This window comes from Kryptolebias marmoratus, linkage group LG8 (genome assembly GCF_001649575.2).
Source record: "Kryptolebias marmoratus isolate JLee-2015 linkage group LG8, ASM164957v2, whole genome shotgun sequence".
In the NCBI taxonomy this organism is placed as follows: Eukaryota; Metazoa; Chordata; class Actinopteri; order Cyprinodontiformes; family Rivulidae; genus Kryptolebias; species Kryptolebias marmoratus.
In genome coordinates, this window is record NC_051437.1 from 8,923,693 (window position 1) to 8,945,518 (window position 21,826).

Below are 21,826 nucleotides of genomic sequence, written 5' to 3' on the forward strand. Positions count from 1 at the left end.
TTAGAGTGCAATTCCTCATAACTCAGCAATGTAACAACACTGTTAAATAGTTGAGCTACCAGAATAATGTTATGATTAAACCAGGTATCTAAAAATAAAGTTTTCTTCTTATATAAAATATCCTTATTATTCCATATGAAGTACCGATGAGGAGAGAAGTTGTGCTTGTAGATGAGTGTTTTAACCTTGGCCCTTTCCCTCATTAGGCTCATTAGTCCGCCATCTTTGTTGAGATTTGCTCTGAAGAAGATGTGTGCGCGTGAGTGAGTGTGTGTGTGTGTATTAACTCACGGAGCGGGACGACCAGGAGCTCGCAGTAGTTCATAAACCCCTCATACTCAGTCAGAATCGTGTCTTTTTAAAACCCAGGAGTATCTCACTGCGGACAGGACGATGTTTCACTTCTATATCAATAAAAAAAAGTTACAGAACTGCCCACGATGAGCTCAGGACAGGCTCGCGCTCAATCACCCCGGTCGTTGCTAGGTTACCGGAAAACTCTTGTGGGAATGTGCGCGTGACAGTTGTCAAAAACGCGGTACTTTAAAAGTTCAGGTAAGCCCTACTGTTGTCCTCAGTCCAGTTCTTAGATATGATTAAATATTCATAATATTTTTTTGTTTGTTTGTTTATCTAACTTCTTTTTTTAAACCGTATCGAATATTCTCCCGCCATTTTTGTTTTCGTCTGTAAAAACAAGCCGCTGACGTAGTGACGCAGTTCACGCTAAGGTTAGCTGAGTTTAACAGCAGCTCAGAGTTAGCATAAACATTAATAATAGAAAAATGTGTTTTCTTGTTGTTCTTGGCGGCTGAACGCCACCGAAGTTGATCATTTCAGGTACTAACCTGTCTTGTGTCGCAGGTGACACCTATCTTTTCAACATGATGTTCTATACACAACTTTTTACATCCAAACGAGGCCCTTTAGCTAAAATCTGGCTGGCAGCGCACTGGGAGAGGAAACTCACCAAGGCTCATGTGTTTGAATGCAACTTGGAAACAACCATTAGAGACATCATTTCTCCAAAGGTACACTTTCCCACGATAAACCTACAGGTACATTATGCTGTGTGAGGTGTTAATGTGTGATTTCTTGTTTTAAATAGATGAAAATTGGATTGAGGACTTCTGGCCATCTGCTGCTTGGTGTGGTCAAAATCTACTCCAGGAAAACAAAGTACCTCCTTGCAGATTGTAACGATGCTGTGGTCAAAATTAAAATAGCTTTCAGGCCAGGTAATAGTTCTTTTCTTTTATTCTGTCAACATTATTTTTTATTATCCATCCTTTACCCGTTTCTCCTTTCTGGGTCGCGGGGAGCTGGTGCCTATCTCCAGCCAACACTGTGAGAGATGGGGGACACCCTGGACAGGTCTAAAGTCCATCACAGGGACACATGGAGACAAACAACCATTCACACTTACACTTAGGGACACTTTAGAGTTACAAATCAACCTAACATGCATGTTTTGGTCTGTGGGAGGAAACCAGAGTCACGCCTTCGCAGGGAGAACATGTAAACTCAACCCAGAAAGACCGAGACGCAAACCTGTGACCTGGGAGGCAACCGCTCTAACTACTTCACCACTATGCAGCCATGTTTGAAATATTACGGAGATTAAAAAGGTTGAAATCTTTGTGGTTAACTATGACTACTAGATATGTAAAAACTGAGCTTTAAAACGTGTTTGCAGAATATTTTAGATACATAGCATTTTCATGTGGCAGTACAGAAACTGAGTCTTTGAAATGGGAAATAATATACTGAACACAGATGGTTGTTCATTGCATTAAAATCTGTCTTTCAGTGGGTGATGATATTTAGTTTTTGTTGAAACTGCTATTTTGGATTACTTCAGCTTTAAGATGGTTTCAGAAGTTATATTTTGTAACTCAAATGCTCTTTGCAACTAATAGCAGACATCTAACAGGAGGAATATTACATCACTGAGTATTTTCTGTTAATGATGGCTGCCACTAGACGGCGACATTTAAGCACTTTTGTGTGAGATTATTACGAGTTTCATTCAAAACAAAAAAGTTAACTTTTTTTCCTCATACTTGAGGTAAACAGAAGCCCACAGGTATTTATTTTTGTCTGTGTTTTTAATCCTAAATAGAGTAAATCTGAAAGTTTTTACTGTTTCTTCTTGATACTCCAGGTCAAACAGATATGCCAGTGGAGGGGCTTGAAGCCACAATAAAAGCCATTACTTTGGTTGAAGATTTTACTGCATTTGATGCTCAGTTCCCAGACCCCAGGTACCATTTTCTCTTCCTCCCTAACATATTTAAAGCTGATTTTATTTTCTATTACTCTCAGAATCATGTCATTTCACATTACAGCTGCACAGAAAATGGATTAAATGGAAAGTCTACCACCTTGTTCTTTCTTACTCATATTTAAAAACATAACTTTAAAGTTTGATAACAAGCAATTTACATGTTTGATTGACAACGTTGTTGTTTATATATATATATATATATTTTTTTTTTTTTTTTTTTTTTTATCATGTGTTAAACCCAATTAGTGAGTCTTGTTCCATCATTGTGTTGTCGACACCAGCGACATTGACGTTGTGGACCACTTTTCACTGAACCAGTGTCGGTCAGAGGAAATCACTCTGAAAGAGAACTTTGGAAACACCTTCCTGAACTTCCCAGACATTGGTGAGAGACAAATAATTGTTTTAATGTAACGTCTACCACACAAGAACAGCCAGGTGTGCTTCTTTTCACCGCCTAGAAAGCTGATGAGCATTTTAGTAACATTCGTAGTTTACGCCCCGCTTAGAAAAATATGAATAAAATAGTAAATAAATGCTTGAATTTTAACTTTTTAATTTGATGTTTATATTTGCATGGCAATTTATACTGTATCTTGTTAAGCAGTTTGTGCCTGCACCTGGTGTTTGACACTGCCTTTTGTTTTCTTTTCCACCTCCTCCTCCTCCTCCTCACTGACACACAGGAGTTGAGTCACAGAGCCAATCCAATGCACAGCTGGACAGAAGCTTTGACACCTTTACCCAACATGGAGATGCATTTGGGGATGAAGAGAATGGATTCGATCTTCTTGGTATTTTGTGTGCACTGATGGGGATCTCCCCCCTCCTGTTTTAACTCTTGGGTACCTTCGAAGCTGCCTCTCTATGCTTCAGTTCACAAGCTGCATCCACCCAAATCAGCCTATGAACTAAAACATCTAGAGGAGCTACAGTCGTGTCTTAAAGTGATAGTTCAGAGCTTTTAAAGTTGGCTTCTGTGGAAAGATTATAAACAAATAATGTGTCATCTGTTGAGGTGTTATAATTATCTCTGTGATGATTTAACATCTCATACAAATAATAAGTTTAAATTCATCCTGATCTTCACTTCAGGGTAGATGATGCATTGTTTAGAGATCTGTCTTCTGATGCAAAAAAGTAATCATTTCTGTGAAGGTTTGATAAGCCCCTTATTGGTTTAGACCAGGATTGGCCAACCCTGGTCCTCAAGGGCCACCATCTTGCATGTGTTCCTTGTTTCCCTGCTCCAACACACCTGATTCAGTGGTTAAATCACCTCTTCATGTTCTTTAGAAGCCTGTTAATCACCCATTGATTCAAATCAGGTGTGTTGGAGCAGAGGAACAAGCAGAGGAACAAGTAAAACATGCAGGTTGGCGGCTCCCGAGGACCAGGATTGCCCACCCCTGGTTTAGAGACTCATTCTAATTCCATAAACATTACATCCAAACTCTAAGTCTGTTCTCTATGAGCATTGTCCCTTGTTTTGGTAATATTTGTTCTTTCTCAGTGACTGCTTTTTGATTTTTATTTATTGTTATTTTTTATGACTATAGACTTTCTAACAAACTCCAGTGATGGTGCTGAGCCGTCACCCTTCATCCTGGAGGAGCCACAGAATGAAAATCAACAGAGCTCCTCGGTGAATGATCAGTGTCAAACAGGTGGTGATATTTTACAGGACATCATGTCTTCACCTTCATTTGAAGTGTTCCCGTGGTTCTTTGATTGTATTTGTTTTCCCAGATGATGACATGAGGGAACCTGTGGAGGCGGAGGCCCCCACGCTGAATGAGTCCACCCTGCTCACCAATGAGGAGGCAGGCTTCGCCCTGGAACCTGTGGCCATCACTCGTACGCACAGTCAACTCAAAATGCGGTCCTCTGATTTCTCTGTCTGTTTAGAAAACTTGATATCGTTTTGCGAGGAGAGTCCGCTGTGTGACACACACCTTCAGAGAGAAAAACCTGTTCTGTTATGGCTCTCTGATGTGTATTTATATTTAGCAAACTCAGAAAAGAAGATCGGTAAAAGGAAACGCAAGTTGGTGGTGGACCAGACTAAAGAGCTGAGCAATGACTTCATCAGGGAGCAGCTCTGGGACTGTTCAGACCTGGTTGCTCCTTTGGACATGGCCCCGCCGACGGTGCAGCTCATGCAGTGGAAGGAGAGCGGAGGTGCTGACAAACTCTTTTCACAGCCATGCTCCACTGTGGTAAATCCACAGATAAAGGAGGTAAAACCCTGCTTTGCTGCCAGTATTTTTATTCTTAGTTTAATATCATCGGTACATGTGCAAACGCTGAGCACTGATTTTCACCTTACTCTTCTTTATTTACACTATGACACCAGTGAATATTCTCCACATTATTTCCTTTTCAGCTCTTTGTCAGAAGTATCTTCAAGGTGAAATATTACAGTGTGAGTGAGGAGGCTGAGGAAATGCGTAAAGATGGACAAGAAGGTAAGAACCTGTTGAATGAGGGACAGAATCTCACGAAGGCTCCAGGTCAATTTGTAGCTCTGCAGCTTTGGTCACTTTAGGGTAGAAAGAAGCTACCTGCTGAAAAATGAAGAAGCTCCTTTTTCAGCAGCAGTTGTGCGTGTGTCTGTCAGATCGTCAAAGAAACGCCCTGGCTTAATGTTTACAGACAAAGAGAAAAGTGAGCAGCAGCTTTGGTTTATAACCCTCTGAGATTTTGAGCTGCAGCTTCTGACCGTCTCTGTTTATCTGAGCCTGAGGAGAGAGCCGCGCAACAGCTGAGGGCATTTTGGGGGAGAGTTGGAACATAGAATTTTTTTAAAAACTTAGGCCTGCAGAGTTTTCAACTCATTATAAGTGGTGTACATTTTCTGATTTTTCTTTTTTCCGAAGCACTGACAGAGCTGACCTGCAGCCGAGATGAAATAATTTTAATTTCAGTGCAGGATGCAAAGTGACACATGGGTTGGGGAGCTGTGCTCAAAGCACACTGCTTCCTTTATGAAGGAGCCTTAACCCTGTGTTTCAAAACAGAAGAAATAAAAAAAATTTAGTTCTTTTCAAATCAGGATCTTCAAAGTATGGAAATATTTAAAATACTTAAAACACAAGGTTCTGGGTTCTGCTTCAATACATCTGCACTGTTGAGAGTCTGTGCATATTTTTGGCACCACAATTCAGCATTTACACTTGCCTCAGTACAGATTATGTAACCTACTGGGGTACACTTTTGAAAACCAGCTCATCACTGTGTCATAGAAATAGATGCTGCGTGCATCAATACATACAGTGTTGGTTGCAGGGATAGGTGAAGTTCAAAATGTATTTGCTTGTTAGTAAATGACAGCCTTTGGGCACAAAATGTGGTTACGGTTTGACCAGCATCCTATATATGAATTCTTTTTTGCTCTTTCTCTTGAACCATTGTGATGTAGCTCAGAGAGACCTCAGCGCTCTCGCCACAGACAACGTCAGTGTGGTAGACTCGTCTGTCAGCACTGAGCTGACGGGCCTTGAACACGTCACTGACAACTGCGAGACTTATTCGGAGCAACTACAAGTAAGTAGAAGTATGTCACGGCAACAGAGGGACTCCCTCTTCCATTCGGGGAGCTTGTTTTTGCCTTGTCGTCACGTGTGCCGTGTGTTTGGCAGGAGGAAAACAGGTCAGAGTTCACACATCCAGAGCTCCCATCAGAGGACTCCATGTTTGTTCATCCGTCCCACATGGAGCACGACACTCAGTCAACTTCCCTCCACACTCAGGTACTACCCTCACGGTCACAAATGCAGGCTTTTTTCTGCTGGCTTGCACTTTCCACTGAACTCATGTCTGGATTAAAATTGAAATAATAAAGGATGAAAATAGCTGCTAGGCTGAAGTAGACGTCAACACCTAACAGATGGCAGGTGTTCGTCTTCCCTGCTGTCATGGCTCTCTGCTCAGCATCGCTGATTAAAATATGGTGCTTGTCCAACCTGCAGTCTCTGCTGGACAGCCAGGACTTTGAGGAGAGGAGGATAAACAGAAAAGCGCAGAAGCTTCTGAGTGCTTTAAAAGTAAGTTTCCTAAAATAAATGTTCAGCGTTTCGAGTCAGCCACATCAATCACACCTTATTTCTTTTTCTGTAAAGGCAGAGCAATGTGTTTTTTTCTGTTCCGCTGAGCTTCTTTGCTTTAGTTTGTATTTTTTAAAAAAAAACTGTAATCACAGGGATTTAAAGGGGAAAGGAGAGGCTAGATTCAGGATTATTGTTTGTGTCCACAGCAGAACCAGAGCAGCAGAGACCCCACGTTCAGCCTGCAGGCTCTCTGCGAAGGAAGCACTCGATCACAAGCTGCGACCACGTTCCTCTGTCTCCTGGTCCTGAAAAAACAAGAAAGCATCCACCTGCATCAGAGCGCTCCCTACCAGGACATCAGGGTGACACCGGGACCCAAATTCTCCACCTAGAGAAACCAGAGTCAGGTGTGCAGAGTTCGAGGTCGTGGATGTAGCACGTCTGTGTCACGGTGCGAGTGTAGAAAGGCGTTTTCTGTCAAACGTGCTCGAACAGAAATCAATCCAACACAGACTGGTCTGTTTCTGTCAGAGGTGTTGCTCTTTCTGTTGTTTGCTCTTTAAATGAATGTGTTCTCTGAAGCTCTTTGTCAGACCCTTTTTTTTACAACGTAACTAAAAGCAGCTATTTAACGTCTCCGAGCATTTTAATAAGCACAATGTATCGACACTCTAATTTTTACTGTATTTTTTTATCTTTATATCTGTCAGCTCTCATGTTACGCAGCAGTTACTTTGGACTTTGCGTTCCTGCACGTTCATGTTTGTGTTTCCACATTTGTTCCAAGTAAAGAGCTCAGACGTCGCCGACATGCGGGGTCAGCTCCATCCGAGGCGTTTTATCTGAAAAAGATAACAAAATTAACAATTTAGCATCTTGTGGACTTATTTTCATCTTGGCGACACTAGAAATTCGAAGCTCATTTTCAGCTTTGTCTCTTCTGAAGCCTTACTGTAACAAATTTGATGTTCAGTGTTAAATTATATTGTTCTTGGTTTCTATAAGTTTTATTTATTTTACAACGTGCCAGGATTTAGTTTATAACTCATCCTGTGCAGGCTTAGCAGCTGTCGTCGTGGCTACAACAAGATATTTGTCACTGAACGTGTGGGTTTATATAAATAGTGTTGAAACTTAAGGTTCAGGCATCACTTGTGCTTTGTGTGGAGTTGTAAATATTTTGTTATAAGTCGTAAATTGTTTGAGCGTATCTAAATAAATGCAAAAGAAGGCTGAACCGAAACGCTTGTTTTGTACTGAAACAGTAAGCGGGACAGCTGGAGTCTGTCCAGTCTGGGACAGTTTGGACAAATATGGATTTTGTGTTTAGTATTTTCCAGGTATTAATATGTGTGGAAAAAGCATCTGGGCTGTGTTTTCTGCCTCCTTTTTTGCCCCCATTCTAGTTCCTAAAAATATGAATTTTTACAAATCAGATGCCCAAAAACAGCAGATTTATATCTTGATTTCTAAAAGATGAACAGTCACTATAATGTCTCCTTTTGGTGACATAAAGGGAGAGGGCTGTAAATTATAATAAACTGGATGTTAGCTACTTCTGGCTTTTAGCTCGTCTTTTCTTACTTTTAGCTTTTAGCTGTTTGTGTTCTGCTTCTTTTACCTCTGTTTGATTTTCTTCAGCAGGTTTTAACGATCGTTCAGCATTCACCAATTTCCTATTTGAATTTAATATATTATTATTTGTTCCAGTGTTTGGTTTTGGTTGTATTTGATCTGCATAACGATCGTATCATTGTGGTCAGCTAAGGCATTACTCTGAAATGAAAATTTCCACCACCATACTTTTACTATAATTGTTAGGAAGTGTAACAATAGTCATCTATGAGGGGAAAGCAGTATAATCTGAGTTCTGTTTGTGTTATTATAAGGCCTTATTGATTTTTGTTTTTAACAATATTTGTGTAATTTTAATCAAGGATAGACTATTTTTAGCCGTGTGTTTCTGACTCTTATTTCTCAGTTTTGGAGCCCCTGGGTGTTTAGAAATATAATTCTCTAACAAACATTAGACTTAAAACTACATGTAGACCATTGGATTACAAAAGCATTTAATAAATATTTACAATGTATGCGTTTAGGTGTCAAAAAATGTCCTGAAAATCAACAGAGAAACTTTAAAAAAGCCTGAAGTCTGGGAGTTTGAAATGGGAGCTGTGTGAACCCGTGGATCGTGGCGAACTCGGCAGGTCCCTGAACGCATCAGATGGTGCCTTCACGGCCGGTCGCCTGCGCCGAGTCCCTGCTGTCTCTTTAAGAAGCAGCATTGCAGCAGCAGCCGCAGCGGCTTCATTTCATCTCGGGGCTTCATGGCTGCAGGATGGAGTCTCACCAGCACCGCCGGCCCGAACTCCTCCTGCGGCCGCCGGCCAGGAACCGAACCTCTCCGATGACGCGCAGCCTCCACCTGCCCGAACGGTGCCGCGCGGCGCTGCGTCCGCGCGACGGCTACCTTTAGCCGCGGGACTCTCAGGACCCGAGTCCGGCTGCGGAGCACCTCTAACTGGATGTAGGACGCAGTTTTCTCCTATATATTTATATATATATATATATATATATATATATATATTCAAAAAGTCGCTGAACGTCACGGAACCAATGGTGGGACTTTCTGACCGTCCGCTAATCTGAGGTGGCTTCGCTGCAGGCGACAGATGAGGGAACACCATGTGATTTGAAACCTGATTATCCAAGGACGAGGCGCGCTCTTCCTCCTCCTGGCTGCCTGTGGGAGTCCAGTTTCCTCCTCGTCGCCCCGCTGTGTGAGGGGGGAGCAGGTTCGCCTCCACGCTGTAAACACTCACACTCACACTTACGTAAGATGATTGCGTCTTTCTCGCCAGCGCGTGGCCACTTGTTGCGCAGACAGGCAGACAGGAGGGGAGGGAGAGGGGAGGGAGAGGGGAGGGAGGGGGGGGAGGAGGTTTCCTGCCTTCTCGTCCTAGAAACGTGGCTGTAGGAGGAAACGAGAGGCTGTGGACCCACAGGGGTGTCTTCATCACCATCATCATCATCAGGATCTCCGGGACTCCTCACAGGGGACACGGGGGACTGTGTCCTCACGCTGTCAGATAAGACAGAACAGGACTCTGCTTTGGTGTCATCAAGTGTGTCATGATGGGCTCAGTAACCTACTTTACTCTTAAACACACAGCCTGGTTGCATTTAGTGTTAAAGGTGGGAACAGGTGACTTTTAATTCGGTTAAAACAACTTTATGTTGATTTAGTCAAAGACAAGTTAAATGAGGGAAACCAGGGGACATTTCGCTCTCATTTATATTCATCATAACATTATTTTCTGCTGTATGTAGAACTATTTTTAGCTCATCAAGATAATTTGACAAACATTTTAAAAAGAAAGAAGCACAACCTTTATCAAAACATTACGTTTTTGTGCTCATTGCAATTTAAAAGAGTAGTTTGCATCTTTTAAAGTGAAGTTTTTTTTTTAATGGTATGAACAATTACCATCTTACCTGTTGTAGATAGCTTTGAACAGTCTCAGTTTGGAGAAAAATAGTTAAATTCTGACCAAGTAGATGAGGTAACCTCGAGTCGGAATGGGACCAAAACCAGCTTTTCTGGTATTTATAAATATTTGGATGTGTAAAAACTGATGAGTTAAAAATAACCCAATTTGGGTCATCGGTTTGACACAGCATACTGAGTTCAGTTTTCTACCCAAAGCCTGGATTAAAATAATTTACTTGGTTGAATCAGAGCTACCAAAGAGGGGGGCTGAAAAGGATTTTCTAGTTAAAATGGGGGATTATTCCTTTAATATTCAAAGAAAAATCTAACAATTACTGGGTTAATTCGAAGTGTTTTTGCTTATAGTGCACGTTCCTACCAAAAGTTGAGTTTAAAAGAACAATCCAAAACCCGGGTTAGAAGATAATTACAACTTGAGTTGGTGCAAGCTAACTGTCACCAACTTCGGACAAGTGTCGGACAAGTCAGGTCCGATTTGATCAACTTTTGGCCTAAAATGGCAGATTGTGAAGAATGATACCAACCCAACCTATGACCTATGAGCTATAACTCAGGAATTGAGTTATCAATATAACCCAGCAGTTTTTAGTGTGTATGTTTCCTGGCAGAGTAGCCATGTAATTTGAAATTAATTGCTGTGTAAATTTTCATAAATTAAGGTTCGCATTCTAATGATTAGAGTTATTTTAGGACAGCAAAATCCCTTTTAGAAGTGGGTCCGCTCAGACCGTAGTGACGAGTAGTCTGGTAGTCTGAGCGGACCCACTTCTAAAGTGGATCAATGCTGTTCCCAAAATAACTTTCATCTTCAAAACTTCATGGCGATTCATGCAAACGCTGTTTTATAAACCATTATACCACATTACACATTTAGGTAGTGTCCCAGGCACCACAGGAGCAAATAAACATAAAAATCTGTGTAAATAAGCTTTTATTGCAAAACCTACTATGATGTAAAGGTTTATAAAGTACAGTTTGTATAAACAGCCATGAAATGTTGGAGACTGGAGCTGTTTAGAGACAACAATAGTGCATTTTGGTCAAACCTAAACTCTATTTCTCCAAACTGAGGTCAATCAAAGCCCTACCTACAACAGGTAAGATATTGTTTGTAACTTTTCCCACACAACCCCACCTCAGAGTGGCTGAACTATCCCTTTAATCTGCCCTCCTGAACACCTGTCAGTTCAGACCTTCCTGGACAAAACAGAGCTGTTCCAAGAAAAAAAATATTAATAATCACAGACACAATTATACAAAGTTAAATGGTTGAAAGTATTTTTAACTATTTAGAAAGTAGAATACTGATTCATGTCAGGTTTTTCAGACTAAAATACAACTTCTTTTAGATTATTTTGTAACTGGGCTTCAAGAATTGGCACAAAACTGATTTTAAATCCTTCTAGTAGGAAGGGCAGGTTGATGAATGTACCCCCCGTCTGATTTACAGTAACGGGAAGTCTCTAATTGAATAGAAACCGGTAAATGTCTCTGGCAGCCACCGAATGTCAGAGAGTCTTTGTCCTTTTGTCTTCGGTCTAATCGTGCTTGTTTGCAGCTCTGCAGATGTGCAGGCGCGCTCAGACAGAAGCAGCTGACAGACTGTGAACTCTGTACTGACTGTGTCCTCTTTGTGTCAGCGCACAGAGAGGAGGCTTTATTTGCCGCTGGCCCAGATTATTTTTGATGAGGCTCAGGCTTTTGTCTCTAGGCTTCGGCGCGAAGGGATCATTCTGCATGTTTTAGGACTCATTTAGCAGGATTTAGGCCTATTTGGGGTTTCATGTTTGTTTTGCCGTCTGTGCCGGTCGTTGCAGTCTAGCTGTGAGGGGCTGCAGAGTCCCCCCACCCCACCCGCTAGAAACAGCCGCGGAGGCGTTGGACGTCGCTCGTCACATCGATGTCTCTCACGCCGAGCCGAAAACCCTCGTCAAGTCAGCGCAGGTACTGCGTCTCTCTTTTCAGATCTGGTTTTAAAGGCTTCCTTTAGGGATGTAAACATGGCTGTGCTCTGATCTCCCGCAAGGCGCTCGGTGGGACCCGGAGGGGGCGGCGGGAGATGCTCCCACAGTGACACGTCCAGTACGCACACCTTTCCTGTTCGGATAAGGGCTCCAGAGGGCGGCCCCACTGCCCGAACACATCCAAACACCCCCCGGTAAGACACGACTCTCCGCTACTCTTAACACAGTATGTAAGCCTAGTTTCGCCAGGTGACACGGGCTTTTCACTCCTCGAGCCGTCGGTTGTCAAATACTACCAATCATCACAAGTGATTTAGGAGCACACATTTAATCTCTGCTCATATTTGTGTTGCATCAGACGTCAGGCAAAGCACACAGTCTGCAGCGACAACCATGGGATCAGGGCCCCCACCCCGGAGCAGTACCTTACACCCCTGCAGCAGAAGGAGGTGTGTATACGACACCTGCGAGCCAGGCTGAGAGAAAACGTGGAGCGACTGCAACACAGGTGACGCCGTCTCCCGTAATGTTGGCACAACAAGTCGGCCAAACCTAAAGGTAACTCTGCAGAGTAAGTTGTGTTTTTGTCCGTGTTCAGGGATTGTGAAATAGAGGAGTTGAGGACCCAGCTGTACAAGATGCAAGAAGACTGGATCGAGGAGGAGTGCCACCGGGTGGAAGCACAGTTGGCTCTGAAAGAGGCCCGTAAGGAGATCCAGCACCTCCAGGAGGTGGTTGAGTCAGTGAAGTCCAACCTGAACGTCCGTGAGCCAGACCCTCATGATCACAAGCCATACTCAGGGATGCAGGGAGTCAGGTCAGCGGGGAAGTCTCGCTCCTGTGGATGCTCCCCAGCCAGCACTTTGAGCCGCAGCGCCACCTTCACCCGACGGAGCAGCGAGGCCCTGCAGCTGGAGCGGGGCTCCAACGCCCCCGAGCCGAGTGGAGCGGCCCGTCTGGCAGGGCAGACCCACCTGCTCCTGGAGGCCGCGCTCCTGTCAGAGCAGCTGCCGCAGCAGGAGCACCTCATCCGAGGCGCCCCGGCGGTGCAGCACCCATCCACTTATGAAAGGCTGTACAGCGGGGGCGCCGTGTTGCCAATCTCACACTCCTGCCACACGCTCAGCAGCAGCTGCAGATGCGCTGGACACGCCTACCTCCCCCATCATCACTTGTTCCTGCACTTACCTCAGGAGGAGCCGCCGGTCACAGCTGTGACTGCTGCCGCCGCCCCCGCCGCCACTCACACCAAGCCCATCCCGGTTCCTGCAGCAGGGAAGAAACCGGAGGTCCGCTCCCAGGCCTGCAGCCCCACCATGACCTGGCTGTGTGAGGAGAGCAGTGCTGAAGAGCTGAGCGTCATTTCGTTTGCAAAAACAGACCCCATCCCCTCAGACCTGCAGCCAGTTCCAGCGTCTTTCCTTCCTCTGTCCCCACCAGAACGCTCGTACAGCGCCGACCCACTACCGTTTGATAAACCCGAGGCCGCAAAGGTGCCAACACAAGCCCAAACCTGCCAGCCCCGACCGACAGATCTACTTCCTGTAAGACAGGAGGCCACGGCGGTGACGACAGACGACAACAACACAGAGCAAGCCGAAGGAACAAGTGAAGACGGACCTCCCCCGGAGCTGGGCCACTGGAGCCGCTACTTCCTCGTAGATCTTCTGGCTTTGGCGATTCCTGTGGTCCCGACCATGGCGTGGTTGTGCAGAGGAGCGCCGCAGGAAGTCATGCCTGCGTACCACATCGGCTCCCTGCTGAGAGGCTGCTGCGCCGTTGCCCTCCACTCGCTTCGACGGCAGGGTGCAGGCAGGGGGCGCAGACCTTCCAGCATGAACGGGTCAGCTCCGACCTGAAGCGTCAAGCCTACTTTCAGTGTACAAACCCGGCTCTCCACCTCTGCAGGCACAGCGCTGACTTGGCACTTTGATCTCAGCCATGTGTTTCCCTCTTACAGCATTTCTTTTAGAATTTACATAATGCCCCTGTGAGTCTGCAGTCAGCCTTAGAAAAAAAAAGAATGAAAAAAGGATAAAAAACAGGACTTAGCCGTAATGCTTTCATTCCTCAGTTATTCATTCTGCTCTTGGCTGGACTTTAAGATGTTTTTTTTCCTCTTTAATGCAATGTGCATGTAAAGCACAAACTGTTCGGAGTCTCTTGCTTGCATTAAAGGAAAGCACCCTACGCCAGTTTTAATGAGCGATTTTTGGGGCAAAAAATGTACCGTTTATATTACGAAAAGAAGCAGATTTGTCAAAAGTTGAATGCTTCTCTTTTTTTCTATGAACAGATTTGTGAAATATTTGAATCCGAGTCATAAAAATACCTTTGAGTCAACCGGTTACAGCTGCAGTCAGATGTTTACATGCACCCATCGCAGGCGTAAATGAGCTTTAAATGATTTATTTCATCTGTATTTTTTCCAGGGTGCAATGATTATACAACATCCAATCGATCATTTTTAAAAATAAGAACTGGGTGCGCGAGATTTGAATTTATTGTGGATTTTCTCCCACCCACACAGGGTCAAACGTATACAAACACCTCCACCAACAGTTGGTTTAATGGCTCTGAGCGAGTTGCTCTTTGACCACACACTCTTTGTCTCCGCCGACAAGCTTCTGCTGTAACTCTGGCTGAATATTTCACCACTCTTCTTGCCAGTGTTGGCAGAGTTCATTTAAACTGGTAGGTTTTCTGACACAGACCTGGCTCTTCAGCATAGTCAACAAGCTTTTAATAGCTTTGAGGTTGTTGCTTTGTGAAGGGTGCTCCAGAAGCTTCATGTCAGCTGATTCATCCAATCAGAAACCAGTTCTGATGTCTGGGATCGTTGTCCTGTTGGTTCACCCAGCTGTTTCCGAGTTTAAGCCATCTAGCTGTTGTTTCTGAAGGGAAGCTGAAGAATTTAGAGGTTGTCCTCCTTTTTCCTGATTCTATCCACTTTGTCTACCAGTACTACAGCATGATGCTACCACTACCGTGCTTGACAGTCGGTACAGTGTTCTTAGATTTGACAGCTTCACCATGACTCCTCCAAACACACTCCTTCTTATTGGGACCAAATAGCTCAATCTTTGTGTCGTCCAACTATAAATCTCTCCCCCAGAAGGTGTTTGGCTTGTCCACGTGGGCAGCTGCAGATTTCAGTCGAGCTTGAAGGAGTCACATTTGGACCAGCAGACCTCTCAGTTGATGTTCATATAAAACTGTTTTCAGTGTGGACAGAGACTCTGGTGCTACAGCAGCTTCCACTTCATGGCAGGTTTGAGCCTCGGTGGTTCCTGGGTTGTTCCTGAACATCTGAACCAATTTTCTTTCATCTGAGGCTGATGGTGGCAAAGACAAAACTACCAGCTGCAGTCATTCGGGATCACTAACAAGTTAACCGACCACGTTTTATTTATTTATAGATTTAGATTAATGTACGTACATATTTGACCATATATGTATAGTTTTGACCTCTAAATCTACAACTCAAACTTCTGTGCCACTTCCTGTTTCTAAGAATGAATAAAGTTGTACGTTGTACGATCGTTTCACCCTGGGAAAAAGGACACCCATCCCCATGAGTGGATGTAAACTTCTGACCTCAACTGGAACTACCTTCAGCAGATTGATTTCATAATAATGAGCACAGAGAGGGTGTAAGCGCTATAAAAAGACGTTCTTTTTAGTACTTAATACTTCATATAAAAAAGCTTAATGTTTGAATCTGCAAAAAAACCAACAACATTTAAGTAGAATCCATACTGAGCAGCATCATCCTCGTTTACATATATATATATATATTTTACCATTAAACACGTCTGAAACCAGCCCGGCCCCTTTTTTTATTTTAATTGTGGGACATTTACCCCAAACAAGAATGTTTTTGTACAAAAATCAAATCAAATAAAAAAGCCAGATTACTTAAAATAAAAACCAGATTTATTCACATGACTGAGATAATCTAAAGTTTAACAGAAAGACTGTTCTCTGTTTAAAGGACATCATTTATTGCTTTGACAAATATATATAGTAAGGTAACTTCTGTATTCCTACAGCTGCTATGCAAGACGGAAACCTTCAGGCTGAATTAAAGACGTACAGTTCAGTAGTTTGTGAAAGAAGGGAGAGAAAATTTTGTGAAGATTTATTTTCGGTTTCTACGTGAACTCAAGCCGTGTTCTAAGCTGTACGTGAAGAATAAAACTCCAGTTCTTCTTTGTGTCAGTGTTGGCTGTTTTTAGAGAGGTTTGTCTAGAGACCAACTCCTGAAATATGGAGTCTTGAACTAAACTAAAACAGATCTTAGTCTTAATTAGCTGGTCGGGGTTCCCTGTAAGTCGTCGACTAGCTCTACCTTTCCTAAAGAGAAGAGCATCAAAAACTAAAATTAATTAACTTATATCACTGTTTTTACATCGTAATAGAGTGTTTACCCAATACAAGGAGTGTGGAAGAATATAATAAACCTCCAAAATGATCCTGATGCCCAAAGAGAGATGTTTAAGACTGGTGGAGTGTCTGCGAAGATGAGCGATTTACTTTTCCTTGGTCTCACTCTCACGCCTGCTCAGGTTCCGTGAGGTTCAAGGGGGGCTGGAGTCGATCCCGGTCCCTGGCTGAGAGGAAGGAACGGGTCTCCAGTCTGGAGATAAACTTAAGGTCAGTTCAGAGTCTCGTTTTAGGACTGAGGGAGGAAACTGGAGCACCTGGAGAAACCCCACACCTGCTCAAGGCGAATCATTTTAGGTTTCTGAGTCTTCTGCTGTCAAATGCTTCTCACACACTGCGCATAGTTGTGATCGTGTGTATGAACCATCCTTGGCTGAGGTTTACTCACATCCTCAGGGCACCAGAACAAACGGCTCATGGAAGGTGACGGCTGGCTTTGGGAAGGAATGAGCGCAAGTCAAAAAGGAAGATCCTAAATGTAACTGGAAATGCTGAAAAAGGAAACATAGAATCACGTTGAACTTCTTAGTTGTTTCATATACTTGACAAAATATTCAACTCTGGGTTCTGCCTTTGACTCCTGGGAAGTTCAGATTGACAAGAACCCCTCGTAGTTTGCTCGGGCTGAGCTTATGTGACGTCTCTACAAGTCATTGTTGATGTAAGCTCTGTTAGTTACTTCATGTTCTGCTGTTTTACTGACACCACAGAAGTCCCCAGTTTCTCAGTGAAAAGGTTGGGAAAGTGACGAGCTCCTTCAGACCAGATGAAAGCTCCGTTTACTCCATCTACAAACTGCTGGAACGGTCACTTCTGTTCAGATGGGGAGATTTGTTGATCATCGACAAACTGAAAGAAATCCACGTTTTCTTAAAGTTAAGCAGAAGTTAAACCTGCCTCCTTGGACGTTTATTTGAATCTTCAAACTAATCCCAGGCTAATCTTCCTTTAGTTTAGTCTTAACTGGATAAAGTCTGGATACGTTTTAAACCTGGGTATCCAGTTTGTCTGTATTAAAGAGCCCATTTAAATACAGAACTGGCTTTAATCTGTGTGATTAAGTGCTCCTGTAAGTCTTCAAATGTTCAAACGTTTTAGCTTTAATGACTAAAATCAAACGTTCAGGAGTGGAACCAATGAGCCCGTTTGAACGGGAGAATGTTTTATTGCAAAATACGCTTTAAATACTTTGAACAACTCATCTCGTCAACATCAAGGAGGATTTTTTCTACTTTCTTTTCCCCATTTGAATGCCTTAGTGTCATTTCTGTAAATACACAAGAAACTGAAAACAGCAACAACACCCTGCTTGCTTGTGGGGAATAAAACATGCTTGTTTTCTTTGTTGTCTTTTATTGTTAGTGTGCTGTAATACCATTAAATATATGTCACAGATCAGAAAAAGCAAAGCAGTGAAATACATTTGCTCACAGGAGGCGGGGGAGGAAAAAAAATGGCTCTTTTTTTTTTTGTAAAAATGACCCCCTGGCATCTTCAGAGAGTCGACCCAAACCCTTTAACCAGACCAAATGATTGTGCCCCAAAACCTTCTTACAGCCAGGAACAATTCTGTTGAGTTGTAAACAATCCACAAATTAAGTCTTTTTTTTTTTGTACATTAAAACAAAAAGAAAAAAAGATAAGAAATTTTATGTCTGCTAAGACTTGTAGGTTAGTCATGGCAACAATGCGTTTGATTTTTTTTTTTTTTTAAATCCCTGGTAGATTATTTTTCCGCACATTTGCTCCACATCTTTGTTTTCATCCTCTAGCAAGCATCACAAATAATTTATTCTTATTTCCATTCGAGACGATTCATTGCCTGCAGTCAATACAGTCAAATCGTATAAAGGCCACAGAGCCGCAGGAATGAAATGGATTCAGGATTTATGACACTTAAAAAAAAAAAAAAAATACACGCTCCTGATCTGCTAGAGTCAATAAGGTCAGTTTTTAGGTTCAAAAACTAACGAAAGCACCACCATAAAAATACATATCAGTATGTGACAAAATATATAGAATGGGATGGCCTAAAACTTTGAAAAGTATAGAGTATGACGTAAAATTTCTAAGCAAGTGACATAATTGGGTTTGCACCTGAATGGGAAGGAAAAGAAGACGTGAAGCTGTAGATGTAGGTCCTATGCAGGAATAAAAAGCAGGAATCATCTGTGAACATTTTTCCTCCATGTTCTTAAGACAGGAGTCGACCTGCAACAAGAAACAGGCTGTTAGTGTAGAGATCAAGGCGATGCAAACAGTGAAAACTTGGTAAGGGCACACTTCCTCACGCTGACGAGTAAACTGCATTTCTGCCTGCTGTAACGTTCCCATCGTGCTGCCCGTCTTACCCTGAAAATCTGAGTGGAGTTAAACAACGTCGAGGGCGCAGGGTTCAGGCTTCCAGGCCCAGCAGCTCCACGTCGAAGGTGAGAGTGGCGTTCGCTGGGATGATCCCCGGGTGACCTTTGCTGCCGTAGGCGTAGTCTGGCGAACAGATGAGCTTCGCCCGCTGGCCGACGCTCATCTGTGGACGAGAGGGACTGCTTTTAACAAACAAAAAAACCCCACTGAGTTTAACAACACGAGAGAATAGACAGCGATGCAAATAAAACCCTGTGTGACATGCAAACAATTAAAATGCAGAAAAATCTGTGGAATAGTTGACCTCTTCATACGCAGACTGTTGAGACTCAGACCAGATCTTTTTCTTTGGTGTTTGATTCAGAGTTTCAGATTAGAGCTGATGGTTTTATGGTGTTTCTATATTTTACTTGTTCTTTAAATATGTCCGTGTTTTTATTGTCTTCGCTTTCCGTCTGACTGAATTCTAAAGCACTTTGGTCAATGTCAGCTGTTTCTATGTGCTATAAAAATAAAACTGGCCTCAGTCAAAGTCTGAAGCCAGCCGCAGGAACAACCTCCTGATATGGAGACACTGCAGACCGCTGACTGGTTTAAAGGAGTCATCACGTGGGCGTACACATCTCCGCAGCAACTTATCGACCGACATACTCGTTTTATTTGAGAGTTCTGATTCCACAAAAAAAATACAGATACAAATGAACTGTAAGTTGGGCTCAGCACTCGTCAGTACAACAATATGTTTATTAAAAGCAAACATGAATGAATCTACTTACAGAAGCTGAGCTCAAAGTGCTCAGTCGTTACGATCTCGCCTAAAAAAAAAAAAAAAAATCTCTCCTGTCTTCTAGAATTGCGCCGCTCCAGATGGCTGCATGATGGAGTAGCTGTTACTCATTCTGAGATATTGCTTTTGAAAACTTTCTTCTTTTTTTTTTATTGATGTAAATCACTTTTTGGATGATTATTTCCCTAGGTATCAGATGCTGTGCAGCTGGAAGGACTTTTTACTTTTGGACATTTAGTTATGATGCGTAACCATAACAACAAGGTAGCTTCCCCCTCACCCTACCCCCACCCCACAATTGAGAGCAGCTGATTAACATCTTTTACTCTTCAATGTTAAACGTCAAGAACCCCTGAAGTCCATTCGTGGCCAGAACCAAGCAGACCGCCCGTAAATCCACCGGAGGTAAAGCTCCCAGTAAGCGGCTCGCCACCAGAGCCGCCTGCAAGAGCGCCGTCGGAGTGAGGAAGCCTTACAGCAACAGGCCTGGTACCGTGGCTCTCAGGGAGATCCACCGCTACCAGAAGTCTTCTGAGCTGCTCATCTGGTAGCTGCTCTTCCAGCATCAGGTCCGATAAATCACCCAGAACTTCAAGACCGGCCTGCGCCTCCAGAGCTCAGCCATCATGGCTCCGCAGGAGGCCAGCGAGGCCTACCTGGTGGGCTCTTTTACCCTTTTTTCACCGGCTCTAAAGGTCCCGGCTACACTCTACTTGCTTTGTGCGCGTTTCCACCAAAATTTTTTCGAGGCCGGCCCTGCTTTTTTGGTCCCTGCTTCGGAGTAGGGCCAGCTGGGCCGGCCCTGCTTCGTGGGCGGCGCAAGCTTAGCTCCTGTTCACTCATTGGTTGTGGGTGTGGCCAGATGCAAGCATAAAGAGCGAACGGTACGAATATAAACAACAACACTAGCTTACCCTGCAACGTTTATGCCGTCTGTCCCGCAGCTGAAGGCGCTGTAAAGCCTGAAATCTCCGGCAGATAACAGCTGTCCTACTCCGCGCAACAATCGCAGCATCCAGAGCATTTCTTCCACTGCGCCTCTCTTCCTGAAGTCTCAGGAGAATCCCCATAAGTTTAAAAAACAGCAACAACACAGGGCCAAAGTTGTCCATAGCGCTTCCGTTGTTTCCACAAATGGCGCCAAGTTTCGGTAGCGCCCCCACCTGCCTTCACCCCCTTCCCCCAGCCACCTTCTCCCCCCCGCAACACAAGGAGGCATTCCTCTGCTACCGACCAAACTGGCCGGTGTGAACAGGACGCATTCTTTATAGAGCCGAGCCGAGTAGAGCGGAGTAGAGCGGGACTTCTGAAATAAAGCCAGTGGAAATGGGGCATTTGAGGACACCAGGACCGAGGACACCTCAGGACAGACCGCTACAAGAGATCCTTCCTGCCCACAGCCATCAGCATCTATAACAACTCTTTAACTAAACCAGGATTATGAGCTACAACAACATTTATTTTCCCTTTAGGATTAATAAAGTATTTTTGAATTTGAAAATGATACTCCATCCTGTCTGTACTAAAAGGCTGTTGCAAACATATCTGAGTTATTAAGACCTTCATACTGCTTTAGACTCATTTTCTCCTGCAAGTTGCTTCAGAGAAAAGTGTCCGCTGAAACAATGTAATTTAATAAACACAGGTGCACATGGACATGCTGTGTCCTGAGTCACTGCAGCTTCAGGCGTCCTGCAAAGATTGGCAGCTGATCCCAGTCGGGTCAACAGGATGCTGTCTACAGCGGAAGACGGAGATGGGAAGAGCTGTGCCAAACCATGGCATGAAACGCTGCATTGCTTCTGCTTTTCCCTCCTTTTATCACCAAAGAATGAGACACCAGAAGAGATGACAAGCTTGGCATTAAACACAATCCTGTTATGTTTTCAACAGCCATTTGGTTGAAGTGGGCGTTTACACCGTGAACCCAGCTGGATCTGAGCTGTTGAAAAAGGCTCTGTTAAAATCCTGCCCACTGAAATACAAGTACACTGGAATAACAGTCCATGGCCCTTACTTATGGATTGAACATTTGGCCTAAAAAATAAACGAATAACTGGTATGAAGAGACAAAACTGAACTCAGTGATGAAACTACTACTGTAAGTGCATTCTACTCAGACCAGTACACTTTAAGAACCTTACATGTCTAATTAGTCTATCCAGAGCTCTGGACTTAGCCTGATAAATTAAACTTATACAATGTAGTTTTTTCCTTATGATTCTGGAAATATTTAGGCCTAATATAACATTACCTTCAGTATTTAGACATACAGGTGCTGGTCATAAAATTAGAATATCATGAAAAAGTAGATTGATTTCAGTAATTCCATTTAAAAAGTGAAACTTGTATATTATATTCATACATTACATACAAACTCATATATTTCAAATGTTTATTTTGTTTAATTTTGATGAT

General features: G+C 43.4%; 3 protein-coding genes across 5 annotated transcripts in view; 2 read left to right on the plus strand and 1 right to left on the minus strand.

The window, feature by feature from the left end:
* The first annotated feature begins 444 nt into the window (after nt 1-444).
* rad21l1 (RAD21 cohesin complex component like 1) lies at nt 445-6,917 on the plus strand. 2 transcript variants are annotated; one of them, XM_025004485.2, is made up of 14 exons: nt 445-555; nt 865-1,031; nt 1,109-1,238; nt 2,165-2,264; nt 2,569-2,672; nt 2,974-3,081; nt 3,847-3,954; nt 4,037-4,144; nt 4,298-4,527; nt 4,674-4,755; nt 5,709-5,833; nt 5,929-6,039; nt 6,259-6,333; nt 6,543-6,917. In XM_025004485.2, the coding sequence occupies exons 2-14, from the start codon at nt 885-887 to the stop codon at nt 6,726-6,728; spliced, it is 1,614 nt and encodes a 537-aa protein (XP_024860253.1). In that variant the 5' UTR covers nt 445-555; nt 865-884; the 3' UTR covers nt 6,729-6,917. The 2 variants fall into 2 exon arrangements, with proteins under 2 accessions (XP_024860253.1, XP_024860255.1); XM_025004487.2 differs by lacking the exon at nt 445-555 and having other exon boundaries at nt 727-1,031; nt 6,546-6,917.
* A 1,712-nt stretch (nt 6,918-8,629) lies between these two features.
* Nucleotides 8,630-14,076, plus strand: LOC108231901 (syntaphilin). Of its 2 annotated transcripts, XM_037977054.1 has the most exons (6): nt 8,630-8,863; nt 9,002-9,131; nt 11,665-11,791; nt 11,874-12,005; nt 12,170-12,319; nt 12,410-14,076. In XM_037977054.1, exons 3-6 carry the CDS (start codon nt 11,748-11,750, stop codon nt 13,668-13,670), a joined length of 1,587 nt encoding a protein of 528 aa, XP_037832982.1. In that variant the 5' UTR covers nt 8,630-8,863; nt 9,002-9,131; nt 11,665-11,747; the 3' UTR covers nt 13,671-14,076. The 2 variants fall into 2 exon arrangements, with proteins under 2 accessions (XP_037832982.1, XP_017264798.1); XM_017409309.3 differs by having other exon boundaries at nt 8,630-9,131.
* A 3,612-nt stretch (nt 14,077-17,688) lies between these two features.
* Nucleotides 17,689-21,826, minus strand: part of fkbp1aa (FKBP prolyl isomerase 1Aa) — a 7,033-nt gene continuing 2,895 nt past the window's right edge. Inside the window, exons 4-5 of the mRNA XM_017409387.3 lie at nt 18,609-18,784; nt 17,689-18,468 (exon numbers count right to left, since the gene is read on the minus strand). Coding sequence (XP_017264876.1) covers nt 18,653-18,784 — 132 coding nt within the window. The 3' untranslated portion in view covers nt 17,689-18,468; nt 18,609-18,652. The remainder of the gene's footprint in view (nt 18,469-18,608; nt 18,785-21,826) is intronic.